Genomic DNA, 13112 nt, shown 5'->3' on the forward strand with positions numbered 1-13112 from the left:
GCAGTCTCACTTACATAATTTTATATTAGATGGCAATAAACTTTATCGTTGAAGTGAAACATAATTAAGTTTTCTAATTTTACGAAAACAACATTTACTTATAAGTTAGAGATTACAGTTTCAAATAATAACGTCTCTGAATTATATTTATGAACTTGTTCATTATTCTTTAAAGTTTATGTTCGTTGCTTTAAGCTCAACATTGTCAATATAAGAAAATTTTTAAGTCTTTTTTTTTATGAATTTAGTAAAAATCGCCTTAAACCTAAATTTTATTCTTATTTGTTAGACATGTAACTAGGCATTACAAGTATGAATAAATAATTTAGTCGTATTAATGATACAATTTAAAGAAGGTGACTCTGTAGCATTTTACAAACTCTTATTGTAATTCCTGTGGCAAGCAAAATATTATCAAATAGACATTAGCAACATTCAATATTAAATCACCAAAAATTTGGAGGAAGTAGACCATCAGGCGGTGGAATAAACCCTTTTGCTAAAGTATTCTTCAAAAATTCTTGAAGTCGTACCAATGGACCACCACCAATACACCCTACATTCTGCATACGCGAATAATATTCTTCCGAAAGTAAAATTAAAAGTTTATGAAATTGATGTGGATAAGCAGTCCACAATGCATTTCCAGCAACTTCAAGCATGTCTAGTAATAGGGTGGCACAAAGATCTGCTATTTCTGTTCGTGGTTCTAGAATAAAATTACACATTAGAAAATATGAAAATAAATTTGTTTACAATATTCTTTTTTATCTATTACATACCAATATTTAAAACCGCAGCCAACCATCGCCACGCATACTGAAGTCCATGTGGATTATTTTTCTGGATTCCCTTTCTTTGTGGTGTGATAGTTATAGAAGCATACAATCTCATTAAACCAGACATTCTTTTCAAATATTTATCGTGTTTTTCAACTGTACCATCTTCAGAATATTTATAACCCATCGATTTGTAATAATCTGTGTTCGATTGATCTACCATTTTCGGTAAAAACACGGGAACAATAAATGGACAAGCATTATGAAAGTGCGACAAAAGTAAGAAACCGAAATCAGAATGATCGTTCCAAAGGGCTACAATTATTGCAGCAATTGGAAATGCCATTTTTGATTTACTTGAAACAAGTGTTTCACCTTGGTTCTGTAAAAAGAATATATGTTAAATGTTGAATAGAATTACTCAAAAACTTTAATAACAATGACAAATTTGTATAAAAGTACATACCACTATTTTTTTAGCTAATATATTTTTACAAAACGCTGCACCCTGAGGATATTGATTCACGTTTGGAGAAGATTGCCCTATGAGAAGATTATGTAACCTTTCATATTTATCGGTTAAGTGTTGTTTATTAATTCCAGAGATTGCATTTACAGGTATATTTATTGCCTTTTGACATTCAAAACGGAATTTCTTTGTGCTTGTAGATTGCAAAAATTCATCATAACTTTTTACATAATTCTCCAAAAATTGTTTACTATTCATATATATTTCTAATGATTCTTTGTCAACATATTCATACAATTCACCTAGAAATAAAGAAATTATATTTAGTACTTATATTCAATAATACATGTAAGTATTACAGTTGCTAAACCTACATTTACTATCATCCTTTTCATTCGTTGAAACAGTTTCTTGTGTATGAACAGTTGGTATGATTATCACTGGAATGTTTGAGGAAGTCATATTTTCTGGAGTTTGTATAATTTGTTGTTCTTCTTCTTCGTATCTGTTTTCACTATTCTGAACATTATTAGTACTAACTTCTTGCACACCAATTACTTCACTACTAGTATGAGTATTATCAGGTTCCTGTATTTGTAAAACTTCAGGTTCTAATGGGGTTTGCTTTTCAATTTCCTTATTAGCTAAATTTGCCCTGTATGCAGCGTTTATCCTTTCTAAAATTGTATCAAATGAAACGTAAAATTTTTAAAAATTTACACTTAATGGAAATATAAACAAGATTTTACCTATTTCTAATTTAAATATGCACAGTATTTCATCAATTTGTTGCACAGCTTTTTCCATAAAATTTAAATCAACTGATGTCACATCTCCAGCCTACACATACATAACACAAGTTAATGTTTTCTTGAACTACACTGTTTTACTGTTGTTTTCATAATTTTTTTTCAACTATTTCTTACCTTAATTTTTTCATTCATAAATTCTACTTGGTGATCTAATTCCTCCAATTTTATATTGCAAGAAGAAAACAGAACAGCGACAGAATTTTTATCATCACAGTTCTCAGATGCAAGTATAATATCGCTATACTTCATTTTAAATACATTTCTCAAATTCACTATTAATTTAGTTAGCTCCTCCTTCTCTTTTAATCGTTTTCTATACTCTTCAACCTCTCTTTGCCGCTCATGTCTTTTCCGTATTTCTTCTTGTTCTGCAATCTTTTCTTCTTCTAATATATACGCATAATTCTCTTTAGTTCTACGCTCGCGTTCTTTTGCCATATGCGACCGTGAAATTTCCATATGTTCTTTAATAGCTTTTCCATTTTCATTCATATGTTGCCAATGACGTTCAATTTCTTTCTATATGTAAAAAATCATATTTTATCAAATCTGTTTTATACATATTAATTTCAACAACTACACTTTTATATTATATTAAAAAAAATTCTATGTTACCCGAACTTCTTCCTTCCTTTGATATTCACTCTCCAAGAGAATTTTCTTTACAGAAAATGTAATACCACTTTGCATAGATATTTTGTTATTTTTTAAGTGAGAAGATTTTTGTGGGGCTTTAATATTACAAGAATTTTGTTCATTTTCTATATTCTCTGATTTCAGATCATCATTTTCCTTAACTATAGAATCAGGACCTATTGTAATTCTATCTACATTGCTTGATATAAGAGAAGCTTTCTTTAAAACTGACATTTTGAGACAAGAGAAATCAGCAGTGATATCATTTATATTCTGCATCTATCAATGAAAAAAGATATAATATTATAAGAAAAAATAAATATAAATTCAAGTATTAGAATTATACTTACAATATCGTCTTTGTCACTAACAAAGTGCGGCATGTTTGCATCCACTTTGGAAAAATATAATATGACGTAATAAATTTAAAAAATATCTACGGATATATACAGTATTATTATAACCTATAAATTTCTTTAAGTTTACAGTATTATTATAACCTATAAATTTGTACTTGATCACATTCACTCTAAATATATTCAAACATGGCTTAACGAATTATTCTGGACGTTGTCATTACAATAGAGTTTGTAAGAACTCTATTTTATTTAAAAGTATGAACATTCCTTCGATCGTTTGGAAACGTTTCAACAAATACACCACTCACCCTTCAATCATACCAAAACTAACTGCAATATACCTTGTAAGTATTTGCATGTACTATATCAATGTTGTACCTCAAATTTAAAATTTATACAGACGTTGTATATAACATAATTTTCTGTCAACTATTCTAAAATATTAATACCACGAACTTAATCTTCAGTCTGTATGTCCGAAATTTTAAAAAAATCACAATCTTTATGTAGAAGGAAATTCATTGTTTATAATATTCTTCTGTAACTAAAGTATAATCATTTTTTTTTACTAAGAATTAAAATAAATACATATTTAAATGAATATATTTTTATACTATACAACACTTTAAACTACTATAACAAATAAAAGAAGAAGTAAAAGAGATGAAATTTATTTACAGAAATTTATTTTTTAGCATTCTAAATAATGTTACATAAATAAAAAATTAAGTACAATGTACTATTTGAAACAATTGTAATCATGTACTTCATATTATATACAGTATATTTTATTTTACTCTATTATTACCTTAATCTAAAATGTCTTACAAAATTGATTAAATCAGGAAATAAAATTAGTCTTACTACCCCACAGTTATTTCAATCCTATAATACAATTGTATTTTTATAAGAATACAATTGCATATTTGTTTTATGAAAATAAAAATACATGTATAACGTAATGCTATAATAAAGGTATCAATATTAATGAATAATACAGGTAAAAAAAGTCATGTGTAATATTTCTCAAGAGAGTATAAAAAAAGAGGAAACATTGTTGAAGTACAATTTTTAATTGATAAACATTTTTGTTATTAAATGTATTATGCGTTTATCAAATCAGTTTAATGTTGAAGTCTTCAATTAAAATTTTTAATAATAATTTTATATTCGATTTGAAATGTATAGATAGTTTGTTATGTTTCATTATGTCAATATAAACTTAAAATTATATTCTAATCTTAATTTCAAGCTCTACATATACAATAATTTATACCATACAAAATGATGGACTTGTTTGGCACAGTTTCAATATCTTTTACTACAACAGATCATGAAATTCTTTCAATTATGATTAATTCGATTGAAATGTGCAATATTCTATATTGTCAATGATTATTACATTGAAACGATAAAGTAAATATAATCTTCACAAATTTTGAAAATCCGTATTCTTTGATGAAATTGGATATTTATATATTAAATGCGTACTTATAATATTTGAATAAAATTTTTATAAGTACATTGTAAGTGTATGGTATTTTTAAAATATGAAACATAATGAAGTAATTTATGATGGCAACTGTTCTGCAAACTTAATTATGACTACAGGTACTTGACTAATGTCATTGTATTCGGTACTACTTAATATAAAAGAAATAAATAAAATTTCTGTAACTACCCCGAAATAATTTGAACCACAGTGGAGCGGTACAGTAGCATGATACATGATTAGTAATTGAATAAGCACCTTATTAATTAGATTAGATTTTTAGTCGTTTGTTTTGTTATCTAATCTGGTTACACTCCGCTTTTGAGTCAATTCATTACGGGAGATGTACAGCGTTTCTTCAAGAATGTGATATATGTTAAAGAATAAGTAATTCAATGCAATTTTACTGGTGTAGTAATGGAAATTTATAGAAATTATGTTAATATTCAAGCAGTCTCTTCAATTCCATTATTATTATATTACTCTATACCGATATCCATTAATCATCATCCCTGAAGAACATATTTGCCCATTATTCATTTCACATAAAAAATTACTCGCACATGAATTCTTTTCCATAAATTTATGCAAACCATATTTACTGATAATGTTAATTATCATTCTGAATCACATAAAAACAAATAATTAAGACAAAAGTCAATTTTATGTAAAGTGTTTGTGTTCTATAGAATTTTATACAAAGTTATTGAAGATATTTCTCAACAGTTGCATATATTTGAGTGATATTCATTTAAAAAATAACAAAAAACAAATTTCTACCCATACATAATAGTAAAGTAATTTTTCCCAAACATATTTAATACATACACATTTATGTAACTTTTTTTGATCCATCCAAAAAATACAAGATACAATCAATTTTAATTAAATGCGAAAATTTGTATTAATATTAACTGTATTACTCGAAGAAACAAGAAAGAAAATGAAACAAATTTTTATTGGAATACTTCCATATTTGATGTGACAATCGAATAGTAATTATGTACTTACAGAGTAAAAATCCTTTACAAATATAAGTGCAACTGTTCAAAAATATAATGCTCATTATTAGATTTTGCACAACAACAATATTTCCATGTTATACTATTTGCATAAATATAAATTAACATCGTAATTCTAAGGTGCACGATAAATCTACAACCCTATGAAGGAGCAAAACAATCAGTGTTTGAATAATTTTCCATGTAAAACAAATTTGTATCTTGCAATCATTAAAATTCATTACTAGCTACCCTTATGTGCTGTTAATACGTTCGTAAAACAGAAGATATGGTGTAGCACACAGAACTTCAATGAAAGATATGTTTTCAACTACATTGTCAGAAGTATACAGCCACTGATTCGGTTTATTTCCATGTCTGTAGCAAACGAAATGCCCCGAATCAACGGGTCCACGATGTTCTACAACCGCGCGTAGCTGATACTTGTATTTATCCAGTAGTGTTGTTCGAGTAGCAAGCAACATTGTTGCCTCAGGATCACCCTGCAAATATTTATTATGCACATCATTTCTATTCTGAGTTTCTTTATATAAACATACTAGTTAAAATGAAATATACCCGAGCATTTCGTTTTTTTGTTTCTGTGAAAGTATAAGGGTCCAACGTCAGTATCTGAGGAAACTTTACTGGATCATCCCTTTTAATTGGTGTTCCTGTAGGACTCCATGTAGTTCTCGATATATGTAAGCATAAGCATTTAGGAAGTTTACCAAGAGTTAAAGTTTTAGCAGCTAAACAACGCATTCCACACCCATCACACAAAACGTCTTGTACAATTTCACTAGTTACAAAACGCGTCAATAATTCCTCCAGTGTATGGTGTGTTCTAATGTGTGGGCCCAACGGTGGTAAGGGTAGGGAAACTGTTTCAAGTTTGTCATAACGGACAGGAGACTGTTAAAAGATTATCTTATTTATTTTCTGTAATTGTTTGCGTTTATGTGATTAGTAAACTATAGAACTAACCTTCCACTTGCAGTTACTGCACTGTAATTGACTAGTTAATAATCCTGAAAATGGATGTACTTCTATAGACATTGGTGGAAAATTAGGAACAGGCATGGCACATAAAGAGCTCCACGTTCTAAATGATTCTTTATTTTCTTCATTTCCAATGTTCTTTGAAAGTAGCTCCGAAGATCTGGCAAGGATCTGACCAGGCTTACTATAAGCCAAAGATATACTTGATATTGACGATGTAGAGGACATAACATGATTGTTACAATTCCTATCAAATCCATTTGGCATATTTGACTTTTTGTTAGCTGATGCAATATCATTACAAGATACGCTTCTAAACGTTAAAGGATCTCCCAATTTTTCTGCATCTGCCAACATTGTTGGACTTTCAGGCAAAGCATCAGACAAGCAACCTTTCTGAAATGAGTTATCAATGCTTCTTATTTGTTCATAATATCTATGATTTCATTTTAATAACTTGTGTTCAAACATACCCTGTTCACAGGTTGAATTTCTGCTTGTAATGCATTAAGTACAATATGAAACAATTCATGAGCATCTTGATAACCTGGTGCAAAACTCCATAAATTACCAAGAGATGAAATTATTTCAATTGGTGTTACATCACCATACAAGTCTTCTGCGTATCCATTAATTTCTAACAAGAAACAGCAGATGTAAATATACCTCCTGTTCATAAACTTTAATGACTTCTACCTTACATATTTTATAATTCAGCTAATAGATTGTTTTATTACTAATGTACACCAAAACTAAGAAAGTACTAACTCCAATATATTTTTTCCAATAACAGTTAAACACAACTAACAAATGTTTAACATGTTTTGGTTCTACTTTTTATTTTAAGATTTCACCACCTTTGTCAAGAATGGAACATATTATAGTTCAATATACTAATAAAAGCCATCAATTAACTGCCACACACAAATTTCATTATGTACATTCTTTACTTGTATATATAATATATAAGATACTCTTTTTAAAAATACTTGATATTCTTTATTGCCAATTAAAATGAAATAACAATTTATAGAATTAGTTCTTATATATTCCTTTAATAAATCGATAAACCTAAAAATTTAGGTTTATTGATTGATTAAAAATAAACAATTCATATTATGTTAAATAATTATATGATTTTTATATACAAACATTAAAATGCATGTGATACTTAAATATCTGTTGTAAGCATATTGCATCCTTAAATATAAAGCATTCGTAGCACATAATTTTTGAACGATTTAAGATACTAATCAAATGATAAGTAATTTATTACTGATAATTACATACTTTTAAAGACGGAAAGCAAAGTTGAAATAAAATTAACTTTGCCATTTTTTTCAGACTGTTGTTTTAGCCACTCAATAAAAATTGGACATGCAGCCAAAGCTTGTAAAAGAGAATTTAAAAAACAAGTATATCCCAGATTGTTGATTCCAATGACTTTTCCTGGAAAAATATTTATAATATTATAAAACATTTTTCATTAGCAAATACACAAAATACTTTACACTTTGAACAAAAGATTATTTTATAAATTGTGTAAATTGCAGACTATCAATGATATACCTTTTTTTCTAGGTTTGGGAGAAGGTCCCCATAAAACAAATGCAGCAACGGCTATTGCGAATCCTAGGCTAGCAAATACAGCAATTTTTTCCACATCCATGTTTCTTGAATATTCGTAGGAGTGTTTTTCTTGTACAAACTAACCTACATGTTGATTCGGCTGGCAAATCTAGTTGTTTCGAATGCACGCATAATTCGTCGCTAATAACTAATAATTTCGTAACATACAGGATTAGTTTTTCATGTTCCGTTGTAAATTAATAACTTAAAAACAGAATTCTAATATACGATTCAGTCATGCCTGGTTAGTTCAGTAAAGAACGTAGTAAAATTAAAGCATCTCTTATTTGGAATGTAAATTTTCAAGTTCCAATGATTCAATAACGAAGCAAACAATTTTCTGGTTAAAAAGTACTTTAATTACACAAGGAGAAACGAGATGTATTCGTACGTGCGAATTCTTGCGTCCGAACACTCGTTCAGTGTCGTAAATACATGTACTAGTGCGTAGATTCTCATATAGGTTATACCGACATTCGTAACGAAAAATTCCATTGTGAGTACAGAATTTCATCGATAGCTTGAGAAATATTAGAAATAAATAACATAAATTAAATGTATTACAATAAAATAATATAATTCCATTATACATTTCTTGAAATTCCTATTGAAAATAATGTTATTAACTATACGCTATAGTTTCCATAAAAAACATAATGTTATTTATAAAAATAATAATTATTATTTGCATTACCATTAATCAAATATTATGCTTTGCCTTTGCGTTAATTGTTTACTTTAAATTAATCGCGGTGTCATATTATTTCAAATATGATTCTTTGAAATTCGATTATCGACATTTCGATTACTCGAAGTTTTTAGTATCGGGTTTACTTCACATCAATTCGTTCTTGCAAACAACACGATTGTAGTGACGTTGCCATTGACATGTTTTTCTTTCGATCTTTCTTGAGTTTATTGCTGTATGATCTTTAAATTTTATATTCTTCATTACATAAAGGTAGGATGACTGGTCATTAAAGTTCGTTTCTAGAATATTTCTGTGAACGCAGTGATACGTGTAAGACGAAAAATTAAGGTGACCGTGGGGGACTCGAAAATGTTCCCACGTTCCCGCTTCGCAAGTGTGTGTTGCGCGTGCGTGTGAAATTCCTACAATAAGCGAGAAAATGAACGCCCAAGGACAGGAACACGGTCATGCTGTGGTTGTGTGGGAGTGGGAAAATCGTCACGGACGTTGGAGGCCTTACAGTCCCGCAGTATCTCAACACCTAGAAAGAGCACATTGCAAAAAACTCACACGGGTCTTCCTCAATGATGCAGACCCAAATTTGGATAGGTTTGGCGATAAATATTATTTTGATTGATATATAGATATAATATTCCACCTATCTTTCTATGAAAATGTTATGAGAACGTGCAGGCATGGAAAATCCATTTAAAAAAACAATCTAGAATCATGTCCGATTTACACAAAAAACGATAACACAACAGTAAATTATAGGAATATATTTATATTAATGTTATATGGTTTTCATACTCTGAAGTTTACATGAATAAATGATACAGTTTTGTTACATTATGTTAAAGGAAAATAAATCAAAAATTCAAAAAATATTAATATTTTAATATTTTTATGATGTATTGTCTGTAAAAAGTCATTGTATACCCAATAATGATGCGTTTTAAATAGTCCTCCATTCTTAATATGTTTATAGGTAATGTATATATTTTATTTCTGTACATAGAATTAAAAGTACATATATGTATATATCCTTGTGAAATGTCTTTATTTTTCATTTGTATACATAATGTAAGATAAATAATGGTCAATAAATGAGTGTGTTCAATTTTAAGTCAAATGTAAAACTGTGCAATAAATAATATTATATATTATTTGAAAAATTCTAAGTGAATTTATAATTCTAAATAAAATTTAGTAAGTAAATGAAAATCAGTTTTGATTTCTGCATTATTGTAAATGCATTGCTATTTTCAATGTCATGTAACATAACATTGTTCATCAATGAGATATTAAAAATATTGATGTTTTAGTTTATTTGTAGTTTAAGAATATAAGTAACGTAAGTTATGTTTACAATAGGTATTACATAAATTTGAAAACAAAAATGCAATGTAGTGAAGATGGAAATGAGACACATAATGTCAGACGAAAGTTTTATCTTCCAAGTTCACCAGCTGGGAAAGGAGCTAAATGGGAGTGGGCTGGTGATTCAGATGATTGGCATACATATGATATGGAAGTGCAATGTCTCGTAGAAGAAGCATGGGCAAGGGTGAATATAAAACTAGCTTCTAGAGCAGGCACGTCTCATTGGAGCCCACATACGAATAAGAGCATTTTTGTAGCTCACGAGCAGAGTCAAGTATATACAGTATGTCCATTTTATTTGTATACAGTTGAATACTTGCGTAATTATTGAAGACATGAAAAACTGTTTCAGATAAGAATTATTCTGCATGATGGTGGGCATTTAGCAAGCTGTTTTGATTTCTTTTTACATTGTCATTTAAAGAGATTTCAAGGTCAATGCAATTTTTTTAAACGGAACTACATATTTCTGTTAACTTAATGTACTACCTTTATGAATAGGCTGTTTCTAGAATTAGAAATTACACGCTTTATTATACATTATATTGTCCATTATATCATATATGTCTTTGTAATTCTTGTTGGTAACTGTAAAAGGTCTGTAATCTTTCCATTCATAAATTACTCTGCCATGAGACTATTGCCCTTACAAATGTGGCTTGTGTGTTATGGCTTTTCGCACTTGCTCGTCGAAAATTGTTGACATACCTGTTCTAGAGTTACAAATATAGAACAGTTTTCATTATAAATTCATATTCTTATATTCTTTTATTTTAGGGCGACAAGACTATTGACATCTCTAAAACTTACTTGGGCTTCCCTTATATTATAAACTTTTGCAATTTAACTCAAGTACGTTGTTGTACTGGATATGTGAGGCCAATAAGACGTATTCAGCAAGCACCTTACCCCTTAGTAAAAGTTGCCCTAGAAGAGCTACAGGTTATTTCAGGCAAGAAATCCATGTGTGTAACTATAAAAAGTACTACACCAAAAGTAACACATAAGAAATCATCTACAGGAAATTCGAAAAAGAGCAATAAAAAGGTACACAATTAGCTTTCTTTTATCAAATATATATACATAGCTTTTTGTACTAATATGCATTTCGAATAGGGCAAAAATGGTGAGACTGGTCCATCGAACATAGCACGTGTTATACTAAGCAATTTCAACATATTTAGTAACAGACATAGCATTGAAAATAGTACTTCGGTTACAACCATTGAATCTGGTCAAAAAAGGAAAACATGGGACAATGTACTTGATGTGGATTCTAGCAGTACGAAAAGTGGGCGAAGACCTAGTGTTGACACAGTCTCCACATATTTGAGTCATGAAAACCCAGTAGATCTGTTAGATAGTAGTGTAGGAAGTGATGATGCATTTAAAGATTCTATTCTAGGTAATTCACTTTTTATCTTTACATTTAACCTTGATATGATTTGTATCTTACATACAATTTTATTTTATGTGAAATATAGATGCAGAATCAGATGTTATTTCTCAATATGTGAAAGTTGTAGAGAGCAATGATTCTGATTCTTGTCCAGTATGTCTTGGCATTCCCGAACCGCTAACTGTAGAGTTGACTCGTTGCAAACACAGATTACATTTAGCATGTTTAAATGCAATGCTCAACTGCCAGCAACCACCTATGTATATACAATGTCCTGTATGCAGATTAATTTATGGAGAGAAAAGGGGAAACCAACCCCCTGGTACTATGAATTGGACGAGAATACCACGTGCTTTACCTGGATTCCCAAATATAAACACAATACAAATAACTTACGAGTAAGTACGATACGATACTGAACGTTCTTAAATATAAAAATATATTTGACATCTGAAAAAATTGATTTTAGACCTATACTAATTAAACATTTTATTCTTCTATATGAAACCTTTAAATTCCTAAACTGTTAAATCCTTTTTTTCAACAATCTGCATTTTATAGAAAAAAAAAAACAATTTCAGCATTCCTTCAGGAATTCAAGGAAGAGAGCATCCCAATCCTGGACAGGCTTACTACGCTGTAGGTTTTCCACGAGTATGTTATCTTCCAGACAATAATCTAGGTCGAAGAGTTTTAAGACTACTGCAAATAGCTTTTGAACGGAAATTGATATTCACAATTGGACGATCAGTCACTACTGGACGAGAAGATGTAGTAACATGGAATGAAATTCACCACAAGACTGAATTAGGACCATCGACATCTGGCCATGGTTATCCTGACACAAGTTACCTTGAGAGGACTTTAGCTGAATTAGCAGCACAAGGAGTAACAGATGGATAACCAACGGCTACACTATATCAAGAGTTACATTAAACAACACTTTGTTTATTTAGTGGTATCAATATTACATGTACATAGATTACTGCCACAGTTTTTTTAATAATTAATAATAATAATAAAGTAAAGAAATAATTATCTTTGATATAATTAAAATTTTATATTACTAATTAAATCATAGACGTTTGAAAGATATATTTTGGGAATAATGTCCCTCTTTTCTAATGAACAACATAAAAAAATGAAGGTATTTTCAAATTAGTAATACCTAAAATTAAAAATTTTAATAATTTATTTGAACAATTTGCTTTAAAACGCGATCTAAGCAATAAAGTAGTATCATATATGGGACATTAGTTTCTACATGAAAAGAATATTTTAATCGACCAAGTGAATTGTTTTTCCAAAAAATCCATGTTACATTTTTCAAATATTATGAAATATTTAATGTTATTGATTAAATTTGAGTGTATTGTTAAAAATATAAAAAATTTATCTTGAATATATTTTTTATTATATTTTGAGTGCTAAAAACTCCTAACATCCACGGTATGGTTGTA

General features: G+C 29.1%; 3 protein-coding genes across 10 annotated transcripts; 1 reads left to right on the forward strand and 2 right to left on the reverse strand.

Moving 5' to 3' along the window:
* Positions 1-365: 365 nt before the first annotated feature.
* On the reverse strand, positions 366-3452 carry Gle1 (Gle1 RNA export mediator). Of its 4 annotated transcripts, none has more exons than XM_031990088.2 (9): positions 3434-3452; positions 3047-3132; positions 2676-2975; positions 2175-2579; positions 1998-2088; positions 1623-1925; positions 1246-1550; positions 783-1161; positions 366-709 (listed from the first exon to the last, which is right to left on the reverse strand). In XM_031990088.2, exons 2-9 carry the CDS (start codon positions 3077-3079, stop codon positions 447-449), a joined length of 2079 nt encoding a protein of 692 aa, XP_031845948.1. In that variant the 5' UTR covers positions 3080-3132; positions 3434-3452; the 3' UTR covers positions 366-446. The 4 variants fall into 4 exon arrangements, with proteins under 4 accessions (XP_031845948.1, XP_031845928.1, XP_031845938.1 ...); XM_031990068.2 differs by having other exon boundaries at positions 3364-3446; XM_031990078.2 differs by lacking the exon at positions 3434-3452 and adding an exon at positions 3397-3425.
* Positions 3453-3743: 291 nt separating this feature from the next.
* On the reverse strand, positions 3744-8270 carry Usp30 (ubiquitin specific protease 30). The gene is made up of 6 exons (XM_031990178.2): positions 8120-8270; positions 7841-7999; positions 7024-7187; positions 6536-6946; positions 6128-6463; positions 3744-6051 (listed from the first exon to the last, which is right to left on the reverse strand). The coding sequence occupies exons 1-6, from the start codon at positions 8217-8219 to the stop codon at positions 5803-5805; spliced, it is 1419 nt and encodes a 472-aa protein (XP_031846038.1). The 5' UTR covers positions 8220-8270; the 3' UTR covers positions 3744-5802.
* Positions 8271-8531: 261 nt separating this feature from the next.
* dx (deltex E3 ubiquitin ligase) lies at positions 8532-13054 on the forward strand. Of its 5 annotated transcripts, none has more exons than XM_031990120.2 (7): positions 8532-8675; positions 9174-9479; positions 10245-10536; positions 11031-11300; positions 11370-11658; positions 11738-12050; positions 12234-13054. In XM_031990120.2, exons 2-7 carry the CDS (start codon positions 9310-9312, stop codon positions 12553-12555), a joined length of 1656 nt encoding a protein of 551 aa, XP_031845980.1. In that variant the 5' UTR covers positions 8532-8675; positions 9174-9309; the 3' UTR covers positions 12556-13054. The 5 variants fall into 5 exon arrangements, with proteins under 5 accessions (XP_031845980.1, XP_031845990.1, XP_076222165.1 ...); XM_031990130.2 differs by lacking the exon at positions 8532-8675 and adding an exon at positions 9016-9102; XM_076366050.1 differs by lacking the exon at positions 8532-8675 and adding an exon at positions 9021-9140 and having other exon boundaries at positions 9219-9479.
* The last annotated feature ends 58 nt before the right edge of the window (positions 13055-13112 follow it).

Source organism: Nomia melanderi, chromosome 3 (genome assembly GCF_051020985.1).
Source record: "Nomia melanderi isolate GNS246 chromosome 3, iyNomMela1, whole genome shotgun sequence".
NCBI classification, from domain to species: Eukaryota; Metazoa; Arthropoda; class Insecta; order Hymenoptera; family Halictidae; genus Nomia; species Nomia melanderi.